The sequence below is a fragment of the Pseudorca crassidens genome, chromosome 9 (genome assembly GCF_039906515.1).
Source record: "Pseudorca crassidens isolate mPseCra1 chromosome 9, mPseCra1.hap1, whole genome shotgun sequence".
Classification (NCBI taxonomy): domain Eukaryota; kingdom Metazoa; phylum Chordata; class Mammalia; order Artiodactyla; family Delphinidae; genus Pseudorca; species Pseudorca crassidens.
Genome location: NC_090304.1, coordinates 14,221,739 through 14,235,675, shown reverse-complemented (window position 1 = coordinate 14,235,675; position 13,937 = coordinate 14,221,739). Strand labels below are relative to the sequence as shown.

General features: G+C 53.5%; 1 protein-coding gene and 1 long non-coding RNA gene across 3 annotated transcripts in view; one reads left to right on the top strand and one right to left on the bottom strand.

The window, feature by feature from the left end:
• Positions 1-12,758, bottom strand: part of LOC137230246 (uncharacterized) — a 123,202-nt gene extending 110,444 nt beyond the window's left edge. Inside the window, exons 1-2 of the long non-coding RNA XR_010946052.1 lie at positions 12,646-12,758; positions 11,205-11,262 (exon numbers count right to left, since the gene is read on the bottom strand). This is a non-coding gene — a long non-coding RNA (uncharacterized lncRNA). The remainder of the gene's footprint in view (positions 1-11,204; positions 11,263-12,645) is intronic.
• CREB3L1 (cAMP responsive element binding protein 3 like 1) overlaps positions 119-13,937 on the top strand; it is a 35,158-nt gene continuing 21,339 nt past the window's right edge. Inside the window, exon 1 of one of the 2 annotated variants that reach the window (XM_067749237.1) lies at positions 119-717. In XM_067749237.1, the coding sequence (XP_067605338.1) occupies positions 616-717 (102 nt within the window). In that variant the 5' untranslated portion in view covers positions 119-615. The remainder of the gene's footprint in view (positions 718-13,937) is intronic. The other variant, XM_067749239.1, reaches the window with a different exon arrangement.

The window sequence follows — 13,937 nt, the reverse complement described above, 5'->3', positions numbered from 1 at the left end:
AAAAGATTGGCAAGACTAGCTCGCAGCTGTCTCTTTAAAAGAGGAGGGACGATTCCTCAGGCCGCTCCTTCTCCTCATTAATATGAAATTATCGTGAATATTGATATGGAGGAGTGGCGCCTCAGCCAGCTGGGCTAACCAGCCAAGGGGTTCCCGGTTTCACAGAGAGGAAAAGTGACAGAAGCCGTGCAGAGGGAGACGCAGAGAGAGCGGAGCGCCCGGCAGTCACCCAGTCTCGGGGGAGCGCTCAGCTCCCCCGCCCCCGGCTCCCACCCAGTCCGGGGGGCTCCTCAAGCCCTCAGCCCCACTCCCGGGCTCCCCATGGAAGCCAGCTGTGCCCCCGGAGGAGCGGGAGGAGGAGGAGTCGGCTAAATGCCCGCGGTGCGCCCGGGGCCCCTGAGCCCAGCCAGCTCTGCGCCGCTGCCCTAAGGCCTCCGCGCCCCCCGCGCCCCCTACCCGGGGCCGCGCAGCCTCTGCCCGCCCCTCCCCCGGGGCTCTGCCCGGGACCTGCCCCCCGCCCGCTTGCCAGCGCTCGGGCCGGAGCTCTGGGCCGGGCGCGCCGCCGCCCTGGAGTGAGGGAAGCCCAGCCGAAGGGGGTCTCCGGAGCCTGCCGCGATGGACGCCGTCTTGGAGCCCTTCCCGGCCGACAGGCTGTTCCCCGGATCCAGCTTCCTGGACTTGGGGGATCTGAACGAGTCTGATTTCCTCAACAATGCGGTAAGATGAAGAGTCTGTGTTTTCCTTCCACCACTCCTTACTCCTCTTCGCGGTGCACCTGGGGCCCCCTGAAGGACTGGACTACACAGCACTGGGCAGAAGTGGGGGAGGGGGCTCGGTGCAGGGTCCCCTTGAGAGACACGTGCTTAGAGCTCTGAGATTTGGTGACTAGATCCCTCGACACCTCCCTAGACCCCGAACCTGGAGCCTCTGAGCTTGCGCCCGTGCACGGTCCTCCTGGAGGCTCCGTCCATGGATACATTGGCCTCGGCCTTCTAGGGGAGGGGAAAGTCGAGGCATCGGGCCATCGGATCCACTGATACGACCTCAAGAAACAGCAATTCTGCCCCCCCCCAAGTCTTCTAATCGTCCTCCACCCACCCTGGGGTTCCGGGACCAGACTGGGCGCAAATTGGCGGCGCCCTTTCCTGCGCCCCCTTTAAGACCTCGGTGGCTCTGCGTCTGGTTCTCCGCTGGGGGGCGCACAGGGGAGTGTTCGAGGGCCAGAGACCAGACGCCCCTTGGGGGGCCAGAGGCCGACCCGGGTTTTGAGCCAGACCCGGAAATATGGGGTGCTGCCCTGGCCTCCCCAGGAAGTCAGGCCAGAGATCCCCCAGGGAGGGACCTCAACTGGTCAGGGCAGCACGGGGTGATCGCTCAGAAGGAGGGAGGTCTTTCTCTAGGTCTGTTTCTCTGTCCCTTATGTCTCCCTGACTGTCTCTCTCGCCCTGTGGCTTCCTGACTGTCTCTGTCTCCGGGCTTGTCCTTCTCTTTCTCTTCCCCTCCCTCCCTAAGGAAACGTGGCTTCTTTCTTCTTCCCTCCCTCCCTCAGGCTCAGCCCTAAGGCCCTGGGGGGTGGGGGGATGGGCTCGGTAATGGGAGAAAATCTTTGGGTTCAGAAGGGCCTGCCGGGTTGAAATGTGGGCTGCTTGGGGGATCTGGGGGGATTCCCCCACCCCATGCAGTGACCTGCCAGTCTCTCCCTCTTCCCCTCCTCCCCCCCCAGCACACACACACAAACACACACACACACACCCAGTGATCATCTCAAGGGTCTCTATTTGCTGGCCTCTAACTCCTGGGACTAAGATAAACCTGGCAGACAAGAGCCAAGTGCACTGAGACTTAAAGGACTGGGCATCTTGGACTTCCACCTAAACTGTTCCAGGCTGCTGGTGGGGAACAAGTCCAGGGACAGGAACCTGAGTCAGGGAGGCATGCGGTGAGAGGTCTCCCGGTCCTCCATTAGGCGGTAGATCCAGGTCACCCTGCTCTCTAGGAAGGCCCCTGGTTCCAGTCAGAGAGAGCACACTTCTGCAGACAAGCCGAGGGGAAGGGGGGAGAGGGCTTGAACCAGCAGTGGGGAGACCTGGGTTCTAGTCCTGCCTCTGCTTCTGCCTCTCCCTGTGAGCCTGGGCCATGCAACCAGCTTTCCTCCCTGGTCCTGTTTCCGTGTCTGTAAAATGGGAAGAGGTTGGATCATTCTTTCTAAGGATGGTCTGGCACAGATCCTAGGAATGAAGTAGCAGGGATCTGGGGTTCCATACGCCCCTCCTGGAGTTGGTAACAGGTACTGGTCAGAGGGAGGGAGTTTGCTGCAGCGCGTACCTTTATGGGCAGAGCCCCCCTGTGAGGTTCCCTCAGCCCTCAGCAGCTCTGAGTTGGACTTTCTTCTGAATGAACTCTGCCGCCTACAGCCTCTTCCTGCTGCTCCATTCAGCCTTGCATCCCCAGCTGCTCATCTGGGCCTTGGTCCAGCACAGGAAAGGAGGCATGATCATGATCAGACAGTGGTATCCAGTACTGGGCCTGGGGAGGGAAAGCCCTGCTGGGAAAGCTCCTTATCTCAGGCCTAAGCAAGGCCAGGTGAGGCAGGGGGAGAGGAAAGAATTTCTAAGAGGAAAGAAAACTCCTGGGCTGGGAATCAGGAAATTTGGTTCTAGCTGTGCTTCTGCCACCAGCCAGCTGGGCAGTTCAAACAAGTGACTTTTATTCCTGTGGGCCTTGGATTCCTCATCTGAAAAATGGAGATACAGAAGTTTCCCCATAGTGTTATTATAGAGATTTAGTGAGAAAATTAATTAAAGATTAATGCAGGACGATGCCTGCCAGGTAAGTTTCCATAGTTAACATGCTCTGGAGACTAGATGGGGTAGTAGTAAAGAATACTCTGGTAGGAGTTGCTTTGTGACCCTGAGCAGGTCACCTTCCTTCTCTGGCGCCTCCATCGTTTAGATGTCTAAGGTCCCTCCCAGCTGGGACCCCATACCAACCCCATCCCCAACTCCCTCTTCATCCTGCATGAGGACAGGAAAGTGTTTCCAGGGTTAAAGATGGAAAGAGGTGAAGTTTGTGTGCTTCTCAGTCTGGAAAATGGAGGGTAGGTTATTCACTATCCTTCTTAAAAATCCAGATAAAAGCCATAAAGTCACGGTGGAAACCGTGTGTGCTCTATTACTCTGTACAAAAGGCAAAAATCAAAAAGGATGCTTACCCTGAACACAACTGTGTAAGAAATATGCAGTCGCTTGGACAGAGACAGGAGAATGAGTTGCATACTTTGCATAAGCCATGTGTGCTTAGAGGTGGCCAGGGGTGCTGTATTTTTCCTTCTGTGAGAATACCTTCATCCTATTGCAATCTTGTCTATGTGATTCTCAGAGACATCCCTCGGAAGGAGCTGCCCTTCCTGCCAGATGAGGGTGCTTCTCCTCCCATCCCCTCCCCACTCTCCCACAGTTCCTGACGTGGCCTCCCTAGAGCCGTCTTCCCTTGGACCCTGTGACCCCTCAGCCCCTGGGCAGGTATGAGAGAGGGCCTGGCGCTCAGAGAACTGGGATAAAGGACCAGAGGGAGAACAGGTCATGTCTCCAGAGAGAGACACTAGGTCCGTCCTCCGGCTCAGGGGAAAGGATGACTCTGGTTTCTTTAGAGGGAAATGGCTTTGGATCCCAGAGAAGCCCCATCTGGGAGGGTGTGGGGAGGAGGAGAAGGAGGAAGAGGAGTTCTGTTGTCTCAGAGGGGCACAGCAGGAAGCTGCAAGGATGTTTGCCCAGCACACTCATTCACCTCCCAGCAGCTGGTGAGGCCAGGTGTGGGAATGACAAGGACCGGGGGCCAGCCCAGGGGAAGGGGGGTGGTGAGGGCTAAACCTGATCACTGCTCCCCAGGCCCCCAGCCTGGCTTCTCCTGAGCTGAGTAGGGAAGCAGAGAACCACTACCATTACTATTTCCACCACCCCAGCCTTTGGGGGATTTAGGGAGATTAGAGAAGTATGTGCATTTGGGTGTTCCTATGTCTGTGTGTGGGCCTTTAACAGCCCTTAAAAGGGGAGGGGTGCGAGCGCATGTGCCTGTGTTTCTCTTTAAATTCTCACCAACAGGAAAGAGGACCCAAGGGCCAAGGCACTCTGGTCTCCAGGTAGAATCCACTACAAAAGAACTAATAGAGAAAAACTAATGGAGGAGCCCAAATCTCAGCGCTCCCCTTCAGGAAGGGGGATCGCCCCGGACACCTCCTTCTCCTCTAAAACACTGTTTGTTTTGGGCAGCTTTTTATTTTGGTTTTGCTCCCCCCACTAGGATGTGAGCTCCTTGAGGGCAGGCGTTTAACTGTCTTGTTCACTGCTGAGTGCCCAGTACAGTGCTTGGCACAGAGGAGGCTTCAACCAACCGTTGCTGAATGAATCCTTTTTCCCTAACCCTCAGGCCAGCCCCACATTTTTTAAGGAAGAGGAAAAAGGATGCTCTCTACTCCCAGCCATCAGGGTACTGCGGCCCACACTGTCTCTGAAATTCAGGAAGGTTTCCAATGAGTTATCATTGCCTTGAGTCATCCCTACCCTTGGCACAGACCCCCACAACCCCTGGTGTAGGATAGTCTACAGCTGACAGATGCACAGCAGATTTTGAACTTGTGGCTTAGGCTTCACCCTGAGCACCAGTTGGCTCTAGGGCTTCCATCTTCCCCAGTTTCCCCTTGTCCAGTTTGCGGGGACTCCTGGATCCACACTCACCCAGCTTAAAACTAAGTCTTTTCTAGTCCTGCCACGGGGCCTTTGCACATGCTATCCCTGACATCTAGAATGCTTTCCAGTTCTCTCCATCTCATCTTACTCAGTTCAAAGGAAGCCTCGTTAGAGAAGCCTCCCCAACCACCTCAAGTGGGACCCCTTATTGTTTTGTTTCAGTCCGTTGTTGTTGTAGTTGTTGTTGTTTTGGCCGTGCCGCACAGCATGTGGGATCTCAGTTCCCTGACCAGGGATTAAATCCTATGCCCTCTGCAGTGGAAGCACGGAGCCTTAACCACTGGACCGCCAGGGAAGTCCCTGTTTCAGTCCTTTGATTTCTTCGTAGCTCGTATCTCAATTTGCTGTTATTTTATCAGCTTATTATCCACTTCCTCTGTGAGAAAGCAAGTTCCCTAAGAACAGAGGCCATGTCAGTTGTGTTCATTGCCATAAACCTAGCACAGTACTGTGGCACAAAATAGGCGTTTAGTATAGTAAAACTCAACCATAAAACAATAAGCTGAGTCCAAAATTTTCAATCATACAAAATGTGGAGTTATGTTATTGTAGAATCAATGAAAAGTGGTATTTTTCAGTTGGTCTGTACTATCACAAAAAGCACAAAAGTAAAGATTGTGAAACCTTAGTGCATATGCAGCAAACCAAGCTGAGGAAGTTCCAGAGGAGCACGAGGCAGTCACTTCTTTACCAGCCCCACAAAGATAAGAGCTTTTCCCACCTTTATTTGAGATGGGTCCCAGACATAGGACAGAAGCCAAGTTTTGGTCACATTGTAGTGTACTTTGCTCTATTTCAAGGGTCTACTGTATTTGTAGAGAAAATGACTTCAGACTCCCTTATAGGCAGTCCCTGTAAGGGAAGGGGAGACTGTTTTTAAGAAGACAGGCCTGAGTGTTCAAGAAGTGTACTGATAATTCCAGAAGGGGCCCTGGATTCTCAGGTTCTGGCCTAGCCAGCCCTGAGGGTGATGCGGACTGGGTCCCACAAAAATGCTGCCTGTGTCCCCATCTGCTGTGAAGTCCCTCCGGCTTACCTGGACCAGCTGGGAATTCACTTGGTTATTTTTCAATACATACATCCGTCCTTTAACAACTGGGAACTAAAGGAGCGCCAGTGTTGGTCACTGTTAAGAATGACCTCCAGCCACTCACAGCCAAATGAGAGAGACAGAGAGGGAAGCAGACAGAGCAGCACCGCGGGGTGCCATGATGCAGCAGAGCATGATGGGAGCCCAAAGAGGAGCCTCCAGCCGGGCTGGAGATCATGGAAGGTTCTCAGAGGAGGTGACCTCCCCACCCTCCCTCTCCAATATCACCATCCCTATAGGCAAAGGAGTTATTGGAAGGTATTTCGGCAGGGAGGACTGGGGCCGTGTCCCTTTTACTGAGCCTGTTATATAAGCATCACTGGCCCCTGTGCAGATGAGAAAACTGACACTTACAGAGGAGGGGACATCTAAATGCTGTTCTCGGGACAGGGTCCCATGGAGTCAAGGAAGAGAAATCACCATCTTCTCTCCCGCTCTTGTTCTGGTTTGGACTTTGCCCTCCAGGGCAGGAACGTTTGGGATCTCAGATATGAGAGGGGCTCCGCCGTCACGCTCACTCACTCCCATCCTTAGGGCACCATGGATGCCTAGAGCTTTAAGGGCAGAGCCAGCACGTTGCCTGGCCTGTCAGAGGAGAGACCACACATCCCATCCCCTGCCCTCTCCGCATCCTCACTCTAGGATGCCACTCCCCGGCCCACCTGGGAACTTGGACCTTTGCTCTCTGCAGTTTCCAGGACTCCCCAGGAGGGTCTGTTTCTGTCTGGCCTGGCCACTGTGCCAGGACAGGGGAGGACGAAGGCCAGCCCCGCTTTGTGTCTTCCCTTCCCCATACAATGTGCCTCCTGCAAGTCCTGGTACCAAAGCCCTCTCAGAGCATCCCTCTGTGGGACCTGGCTTGCTCTTGAACCTCCCTCAAGAAACCAGCTCCAGATGCTGGAGAACAGGCTGTTCTTCTGGAAGTCTCAGCGCTCCAGGGGGCAGGATGGAGGAAGAAGATTTGGGTGGAGTTAAGTCAAGACCATGAGCATTGCTCTGGCTGGAACACGAAGTAACCCGCTTCAGCAGGCAGAGCAAATGGTAGAACTGGGGAGCAGGACTGGGCAGAAGGTAGGCATGAGGATGTCTGGTTCTGGGGAAGCTGGGAGGGGCAAGAAACAGCCCAGAACTCTGACCATCAGAGAAAATAGATCAAGGGTGATTTCCTTGGAATGTCAAAATCCTGATCCTTATGAACTGGACATACCACTGGACATGGACATATGTCCATGGACATATGTCCATGGACATATCATGAGCGAGGCCAACTTGACAGCTGGAGGAATATTGGGCTTCTCTGCTGCCAGGCTGAAGGTGCCTCTTCTCCCAACTCTCCCGGGACAGAGCCCTCACTGCAGCTTCCTTGGCCCTTGGCCCAGGAGCCATTTCACCCATCACAGAGAGGCTGACACATCTGGGCTGGGCTGTGTGGTCTGACAGAACAGCTGGACAGCAGCAGCTGTCCCCCTCTTCTTCTTCCAAAAGAATAACAAAAATGAAAGCAGCAGTGGAGTAAGGCAGGCTCTTCAGGCCCTCATGGAGAGCCAGGAGGCAGTTTGAAAGCAGCAACTGAGGGGACTTGCTGGGGAGGCAGACAGGCCCAAGCCTTTTCCCATGTGTTCCCTGCTGCCTAGAATGTTCTCACCTCTCCTCACCTCAGCTCCCTAACTCTCTGTGTGACCTTGGGCAAATCACTTCCCCTTGGTTTCCTCATTGCTGAACTAGACTGAGAGTTCTTTGAGGGCAGGGAGTGTCAGGCAATTGTTTTTATCTATTCACTAGTTATAGCTATAGTGACTGGGTGCTCAGGAAATGTTTATTTATTGAATAGATGGAAGGAAGGAATGAGAAGCGGTGATGGATGGATGAACGAGTGGGTGGATGGGTAATGGGAGAAAGGACACTCCCACACTTCAGCTTTGATGGTACTTTTCTTTTTTTAGGTGGATTTTATTTATCAAGTAGCGACTCTTAACCTAAATCCTACATCTACCTTTCACTCTATCATGATGGCCTTTTCTTTTTTCTTTTTTTTTAATTTTTATTGTAGTTGATTTACAATGTTGTGCTAGTTTCAGGTGTACAACAAAGTGAATCAGTCATATATATATATATATATATATCCATTCTTTTTCAGATTCTTTTCCCATATAGGTTATTACAGAATATTGAGTAGAGTTCCCGGTGCTATACAGTATGTCCTTGTTAGTTATCTGTTTTATATATAGTAGTGTGTATATGTTAATCCCAATCTCCTAATTATGGTGGCCTTTTCTATTATGAAATATATCATGCACATAAGAGAATATATATAATGCACGTATATGAATTACAAAGTGTAATAAAATGGATACCTGGGTACTCACTACCCAGCTAAAGAAGTCGACCCAGCTCTCACTATCCTGGGCTCTCAAAGTTGCATGAGCTTGGGGAAAAGTTGAGCTGTAGACTCTAAATCCATTCCACTCTGGGCAGGTTCTGAACAGAAATTCTCCTGAGACCTGGTGTCTATTCCCAGACCCCACCTTACCAGACAGCAAGTCCACAGGTCAGAAGGCAGATACCCCGACAAGCGCTGGGGAGCCAAGCCATACCTGAGGTGGTGTGGGGTGACCATTAGTGGTTGGTTTTAGCCCTGCCCAGACCTGGGAGCAAATCCTGGCTCTCATCATTTGTCATCTGTGTGAGCTTGGACAGGTGCCTTAACCTCTCTGAGCTTATTTTCCTCATCCATTAAGTAAGGATGACTGTAGCACACAGGGTTCTTACAAGGACTCAGACAACTCTTGCAAAGAGCCTAGCACAGTGCATGGCACACAGCAAGCCCTCTATAAACAGTAGTTGTTGCTGCTGTTTTCATTCTGATTGTTGCTGTCGCTGCCCAAAAGGACAGTCCTCAGCATTGGACTGCCCTTGGAGGAATGTCCCATCTTCATCCCTTTGTTGACCCCTAACCATAGGGATTTTATTTGCCTACCTGTTGGACCTCTCTGGAGCTGAAAGGCTGTTTTCTTTGGGTAAAGGCAAAAGACCCCAGGCCTCTTCTCAGGGCTATGTCTTTCTGGGCATCAGGAGAGGGATGGCCAGGGATGAGCAAATCTGGGGCCCCATGTGAGGACCCAGTGCCTGGAATGGGGGACCATATTTTGTATCTGGCCCTAGGTGCTGGGATGGGACAGCAGGAAATCGATCATTATTCCTTCAACATCCAGTGTTGTCATGTGTGCTTAAGAGCACAAGCTCTGCAATCAGAGCTTGGGTTCAAATCCTGGCTCAGCCACTTGCTAACTGAATAAACTGGGTAAGCTACTTAACTTCTCTGTGCCTCAGTTTCCTTAACCATTCAATGGCAGTACTAATAGTACCTACCTGATCTTCTGAAACTTAAGTCAGGTACTGCATGGAAGGAACTAGAACAGTGCCTGGCATATAAATATTAGCTATTATTGTTATTAGGTATACTGTATGCCAGTCCCTGTGTGAAACCCTGCAGAGGGTTCAAGGATGAAATCCATCCTATATCCTACCCTCAAGGTGGTTAAAGTTTAGAAGGAGAGATGGGTCCCATTGTGGATAATTAGAGTTCAAGGCATCATATTAACCAGTGGCTGATGAATGCTACAGTGGTATAAGATGGAGAGGACTCCTCCAGCTGGGTGATCAAGGAAGGCTTCCTGGCGGAAACAGCACTGAGTTGGGCCTTAAAGGCTGATAGGAGTTAGAATGAGGAGATAAAAGGCAAAGGCCTTCCAGGCACAGGGAATGGTACCAGCAAAGGCCCTGCAGCCATGGAGCTTACAGCAGGTTTAAGGAACTGGGAGCAGTCATCCAATGAGGCTGGAGGGAAAGGAAAGATGAGGGGTTCCAGCTATAGTGGAAAGTTGAGATCAATTTGTGACAAACCTTGAATGCTGTGCTTAGGAGCTGAGAGTTTTTTCAGCAGGCAGAAGGGAGCCAGTGATAGTTCTCAATGATAGTTCTGAGCTGGACAGGGCAGTGGTCCCAGCTCCCCTGAACCGTGTCAGTGCTAGGAGGTCTAGAGTCCATTAGGGCATCCCAGCTGTCAGCCTGTCTGGATGATCACGGCCTCTCCCCCAAGACAGCATTGTGGGCTCCTCTCTGTGCCCGGAGCAGGCCGAGGCAGCAACTGACCCCAGGTCCCTTCTCTCCTCTGATTTCTACCCCCTGCCCTGATGTCACTCTCACACTGGCCAGGAGCACCAGTTCCCTTCTGGCTCTCTCATCCCCAGCACTTGGGGCCAGGCTGGCCTGGGGAGGCCCAAGGCAACTCCACCCTTGCGGAGACACAAGCTGTCCCTCTTTGGGGCTGAGAGCTCCAGTCTGAACCATGTCGTGCCTCCTGGCCCAACCCCAAGACCCTAATGGGGTTCCCTCACACTCTCAGGACCCTCCAGTATCAGGCAAAGCACGTCCCCATTGATCCCAGCGGCCTAGAAGGATCTGAGCCCTCCTTCTGAGCCCAGCCCAGCTTGGCACCTCCTCTCCTTGGCCCTCCCACCCATCAACTGGGACAAGATACCCAAAGCCCCTTTCATCATCCTCCCGGAGAAGAGGCCCAACCCTGCCCTCTACCACCCCAAAGCCTTCACCCCTTTCTCTCCCAGGGCTGCAAACCAGTTCCACATTTGCGATCTGGCAGGCACTATCTGCTCAGAACTTTCCCCTCCCAGTTAGCTCAGGCTTCCATCTCCCCGCCCCCGCACCCTTCATAGTCAGACCAGGGGGTCTGCAGAAGGGGAAGGGCTCTTGCCTCTGGTGACCCCTTCAGAGGTCTGAGAGGCAGCTGGACTGTGGCAAGGAACCAGAGGGACAGTGGACACGAGGCTCTCCCAGGGAGAGATGAAAGAGGAAGGGTAGGAGGCGGGGCAGAGGCAGAACTTGAGCAAGCATATGAGGGGATGAGGGCTTGGGGGTGGTGAGGGAAGGAGTGAGGTGGTTCCCAGCTCAGCACATTCCTGAGACATCTGGACGTGCTGGAAGGGCCCCAGCTGGCCTGCATGGCTGTGGCTCCAGCTTCTCTGCTCTGTGATGTCAGGACCCAGCATTTCCCCCTCCTCTCATAGTCCCGCTGGCCTGGGGTCCACCTTGGGGCTGAGGTGGACCCTCAGCCTGGGGTCTCCTCCCTGGACCTCTCACCTCCAGTAAGCAAGAAGCCCCTAGGGCAGTGGAGGAAATGCCTGAGTCAGAGGAGGGCCCGGGCCTGATGCAGGAGGCAGCCATGGAAGACCCAGGGGTTTGCCCATGCGACTGACTCAAGGAGATTCCTCCTTTGGGCTGGTGCCTGCCCCCTCCCTTCTCCTTGGAAGGGAGATGGAGACAGAGGAAAGACTCTGGGAATGGCTGCTTACCTTGAGCTGTGTGATCCTGGGCAAGTCCATTCCTTCCCTTGGCTCTCAGTTTTCCTCTCTGTAATAATAATGATAATAATAATAATAATAATAGCTACATTTGAAAAGAGCCTTCTATGTGTCTTGCATTGTACAAAGCACTTTACAAATGTTGTCTCATTTAACCCTCACAGCAACCTCACAGGTGGCGTAGATATAAGTTCCCCTATTTCATAGCTGAGACAGAGGCTCAGAAAGGTTAAGTAACTTGCCCAAGGCTACACAGTAGGCAGCAGAGCCAGGATTAGAACTGGATCTGTCTGCCTCGCTTGCTTATAACCATTGAACTACATTGCTTCTACAAGTAAACGGGGATGGACCTAATGATGCCAGAATTCCTTTCAGCTCTAAAATTGTAATGATTTCTTTTGGCTATCGTGGGGCTCTTCAAGAAGGGCAGGGGCAGGCATTAGTCACACACTGGGTGGGGGAAGGAGGGCAGAGTCAGATGGCTTTGAAGCATCAGATCGGTCAGGAATCTTTGGAGGTCCCCTCCTTGGAGCCCCAGGGAAGTCCAAACCCCAGGGGCTGGAGTCACAGCCTGATCCCCAGCCGAGCCCAGGGGTCCCACACCTTCCCTGAAGGAAGGGAGTAAATAAGGAGAGAGAATGCAACTTCTTCCAAAAATAAAACCTGAGGACAACTCAGACAGGCCCGGGACCGCTGAGGAAGCCAGAGGCCGAATGCTGAGTGCACAGAGGAGAGGGAAGAGGCCAAGGGAATTCCAGCCAGAGCCTGGTGGCAGGCTCCAGCCCAAGAGGGCCTTCCAGCTGGCCAGGGGCCGGAAGAGCAGCTCGGCCGGTTGGCCACTGGGCTTCGTTTATCCTCTGGGACCTGGCCTAACCCTGGGGACAGTTCCTCCAGAGCTGAGTTGGGGGCTGTGGTCCCCAGGTACCTGGTCCGGCTGGGGCTTAAGAGCAAAAAGGCCTTGGGAAAGAACAACCCAGAGAATGGGTGCAACGGGCCCCACCAGGGAGGAGCCGAGGGAAGGCGTCCAGGCGTATGGAAACTGCCTGGGGCAGAAGCAGGCTGGCAGCAGAGCGGAACTCAGGGCAGTCACTCCTGGAGGCTCAGCTGCAGAAGGAAAGGCCTCAGTCCATTTGCTCACTGGCACATTCCTTCATTCGCCCACTCAGTCACTCAGCAAAGAGCTGAGCACCTACCATGTGCTGGGACCAGTGCTAGGCTTTGGAGACACAGATGAGAATTGGACACAGCGAGACACAGAGGTGACATGGCTGGATCATTTCAAGCTATACTAAGGAAGTTGGAAACTAGCCTAAGGACAGAGGAAGTCATTAGTGGATAGTGAGCAGGGGAGTCACATGGTCATATTTATGTTAGAAGATCCCAAGGTGGAGAATGTTCTGGAGACAGATCAGAGTTCAAGCCTTGCACCTACCTTCATAAATGGGTGGTCACACCACTAGTCAGGAAGCCCTTTGGGAGCAGGAACTGGGCTTTGTTCATCTCTGTATCCACAGGGTTGGGCACACAGTAGGTCCTCAGTAAACACTGAACAAATGCACGAGTGATGAATAAGTGGATGGGACTAGATGCCCTTATTCTCCAGAGGCCCCCAGCGCCAGCCCTGGCACTTAGTCTCCAGTGTCCTGATCTGTCCCACAGGGATCCTCCGGCTACTGCCTATGGACCAACATCTCCAGCAGCCAGACCCTGGGCTGCGGTGCCCTCAGTGGTGCCAGTCACAGCTAATCCCAGCCCTGGGCGGCGGCACTAGCGGCCATCGCTTCCTTCTGCCCAGACAGTACCTGGCACCCACCCCAAGGCTGCGCCACAGCACATGGGCCGCCCGGTCAGAAGATGCCAGGGGCTGGCTGGGAACTTGTAGGCCAGCTCTTCACTTTCCTGAGGGACCTGTGGTCTGGCCAGGGAAGGGCTACCACAGTGTCAGGAGGGGGAACTGGAGAGCCAGACTAACAGGGCTGGGGGCTGCAGAGACCGTGGACCCTGCTCTGCACAGCGGCAGCCTGTGGCGGGCACCAGCCTGCCCTTTCCTCTCCCACTTCTTTTCTCCAGCACACAGGCACGGAAGAGCTCAGTTCCCATGGTACCTCTTCCTCCAGTCCCAGCCCTCACCGTCCCAGCCCCAGGCAAGCCCGGGACTCCCAACGCTCCCTCGCTGGGGGTCACATGACTCAGGCATGTGGCTTGGCACAGTCAGCATTCAGCGCTGTGGTGTTGTGAGATGTTGTGTGTGTTTGTGTGAGAGTGTGCATGCCCACGTCTGTGACCGTGACTGTCTCGGGTAACTGCACGTATGTGTGTGTATGTGCGCACATGGGAGTCTGTGTCTGTCTGATCACATCTGAGGAGCGTTTCCTTGTTGGGTCTGTGTCAGTGCCTGCCAGTGTCAGCCTATGTGAGCCCAGAGAGTGTGTATGTGCATTAGTATCTGTGCCAGGCTGTATAGGGAACAGTCTGAATGTGTCTAAATGTGGGGATCTTATGTTGTGTGGTGTCAGGAAGATGGTGTTTCCCTGTGTAAGAACGAACCTCACAGCCCACGTCTGTGTAGCATGTGCGCACATGCACGCGCGCGCGCACACACACACACACACACACACACACAGGGAAGCGTTTCTGCTTATTTGGACTCGGGCTCTGTGGTGAAGAGTTTGGTAGGGGGAAAATATGAAACCTCAGCAGCCGCCTTCCCCGGGCCTGTGGGGA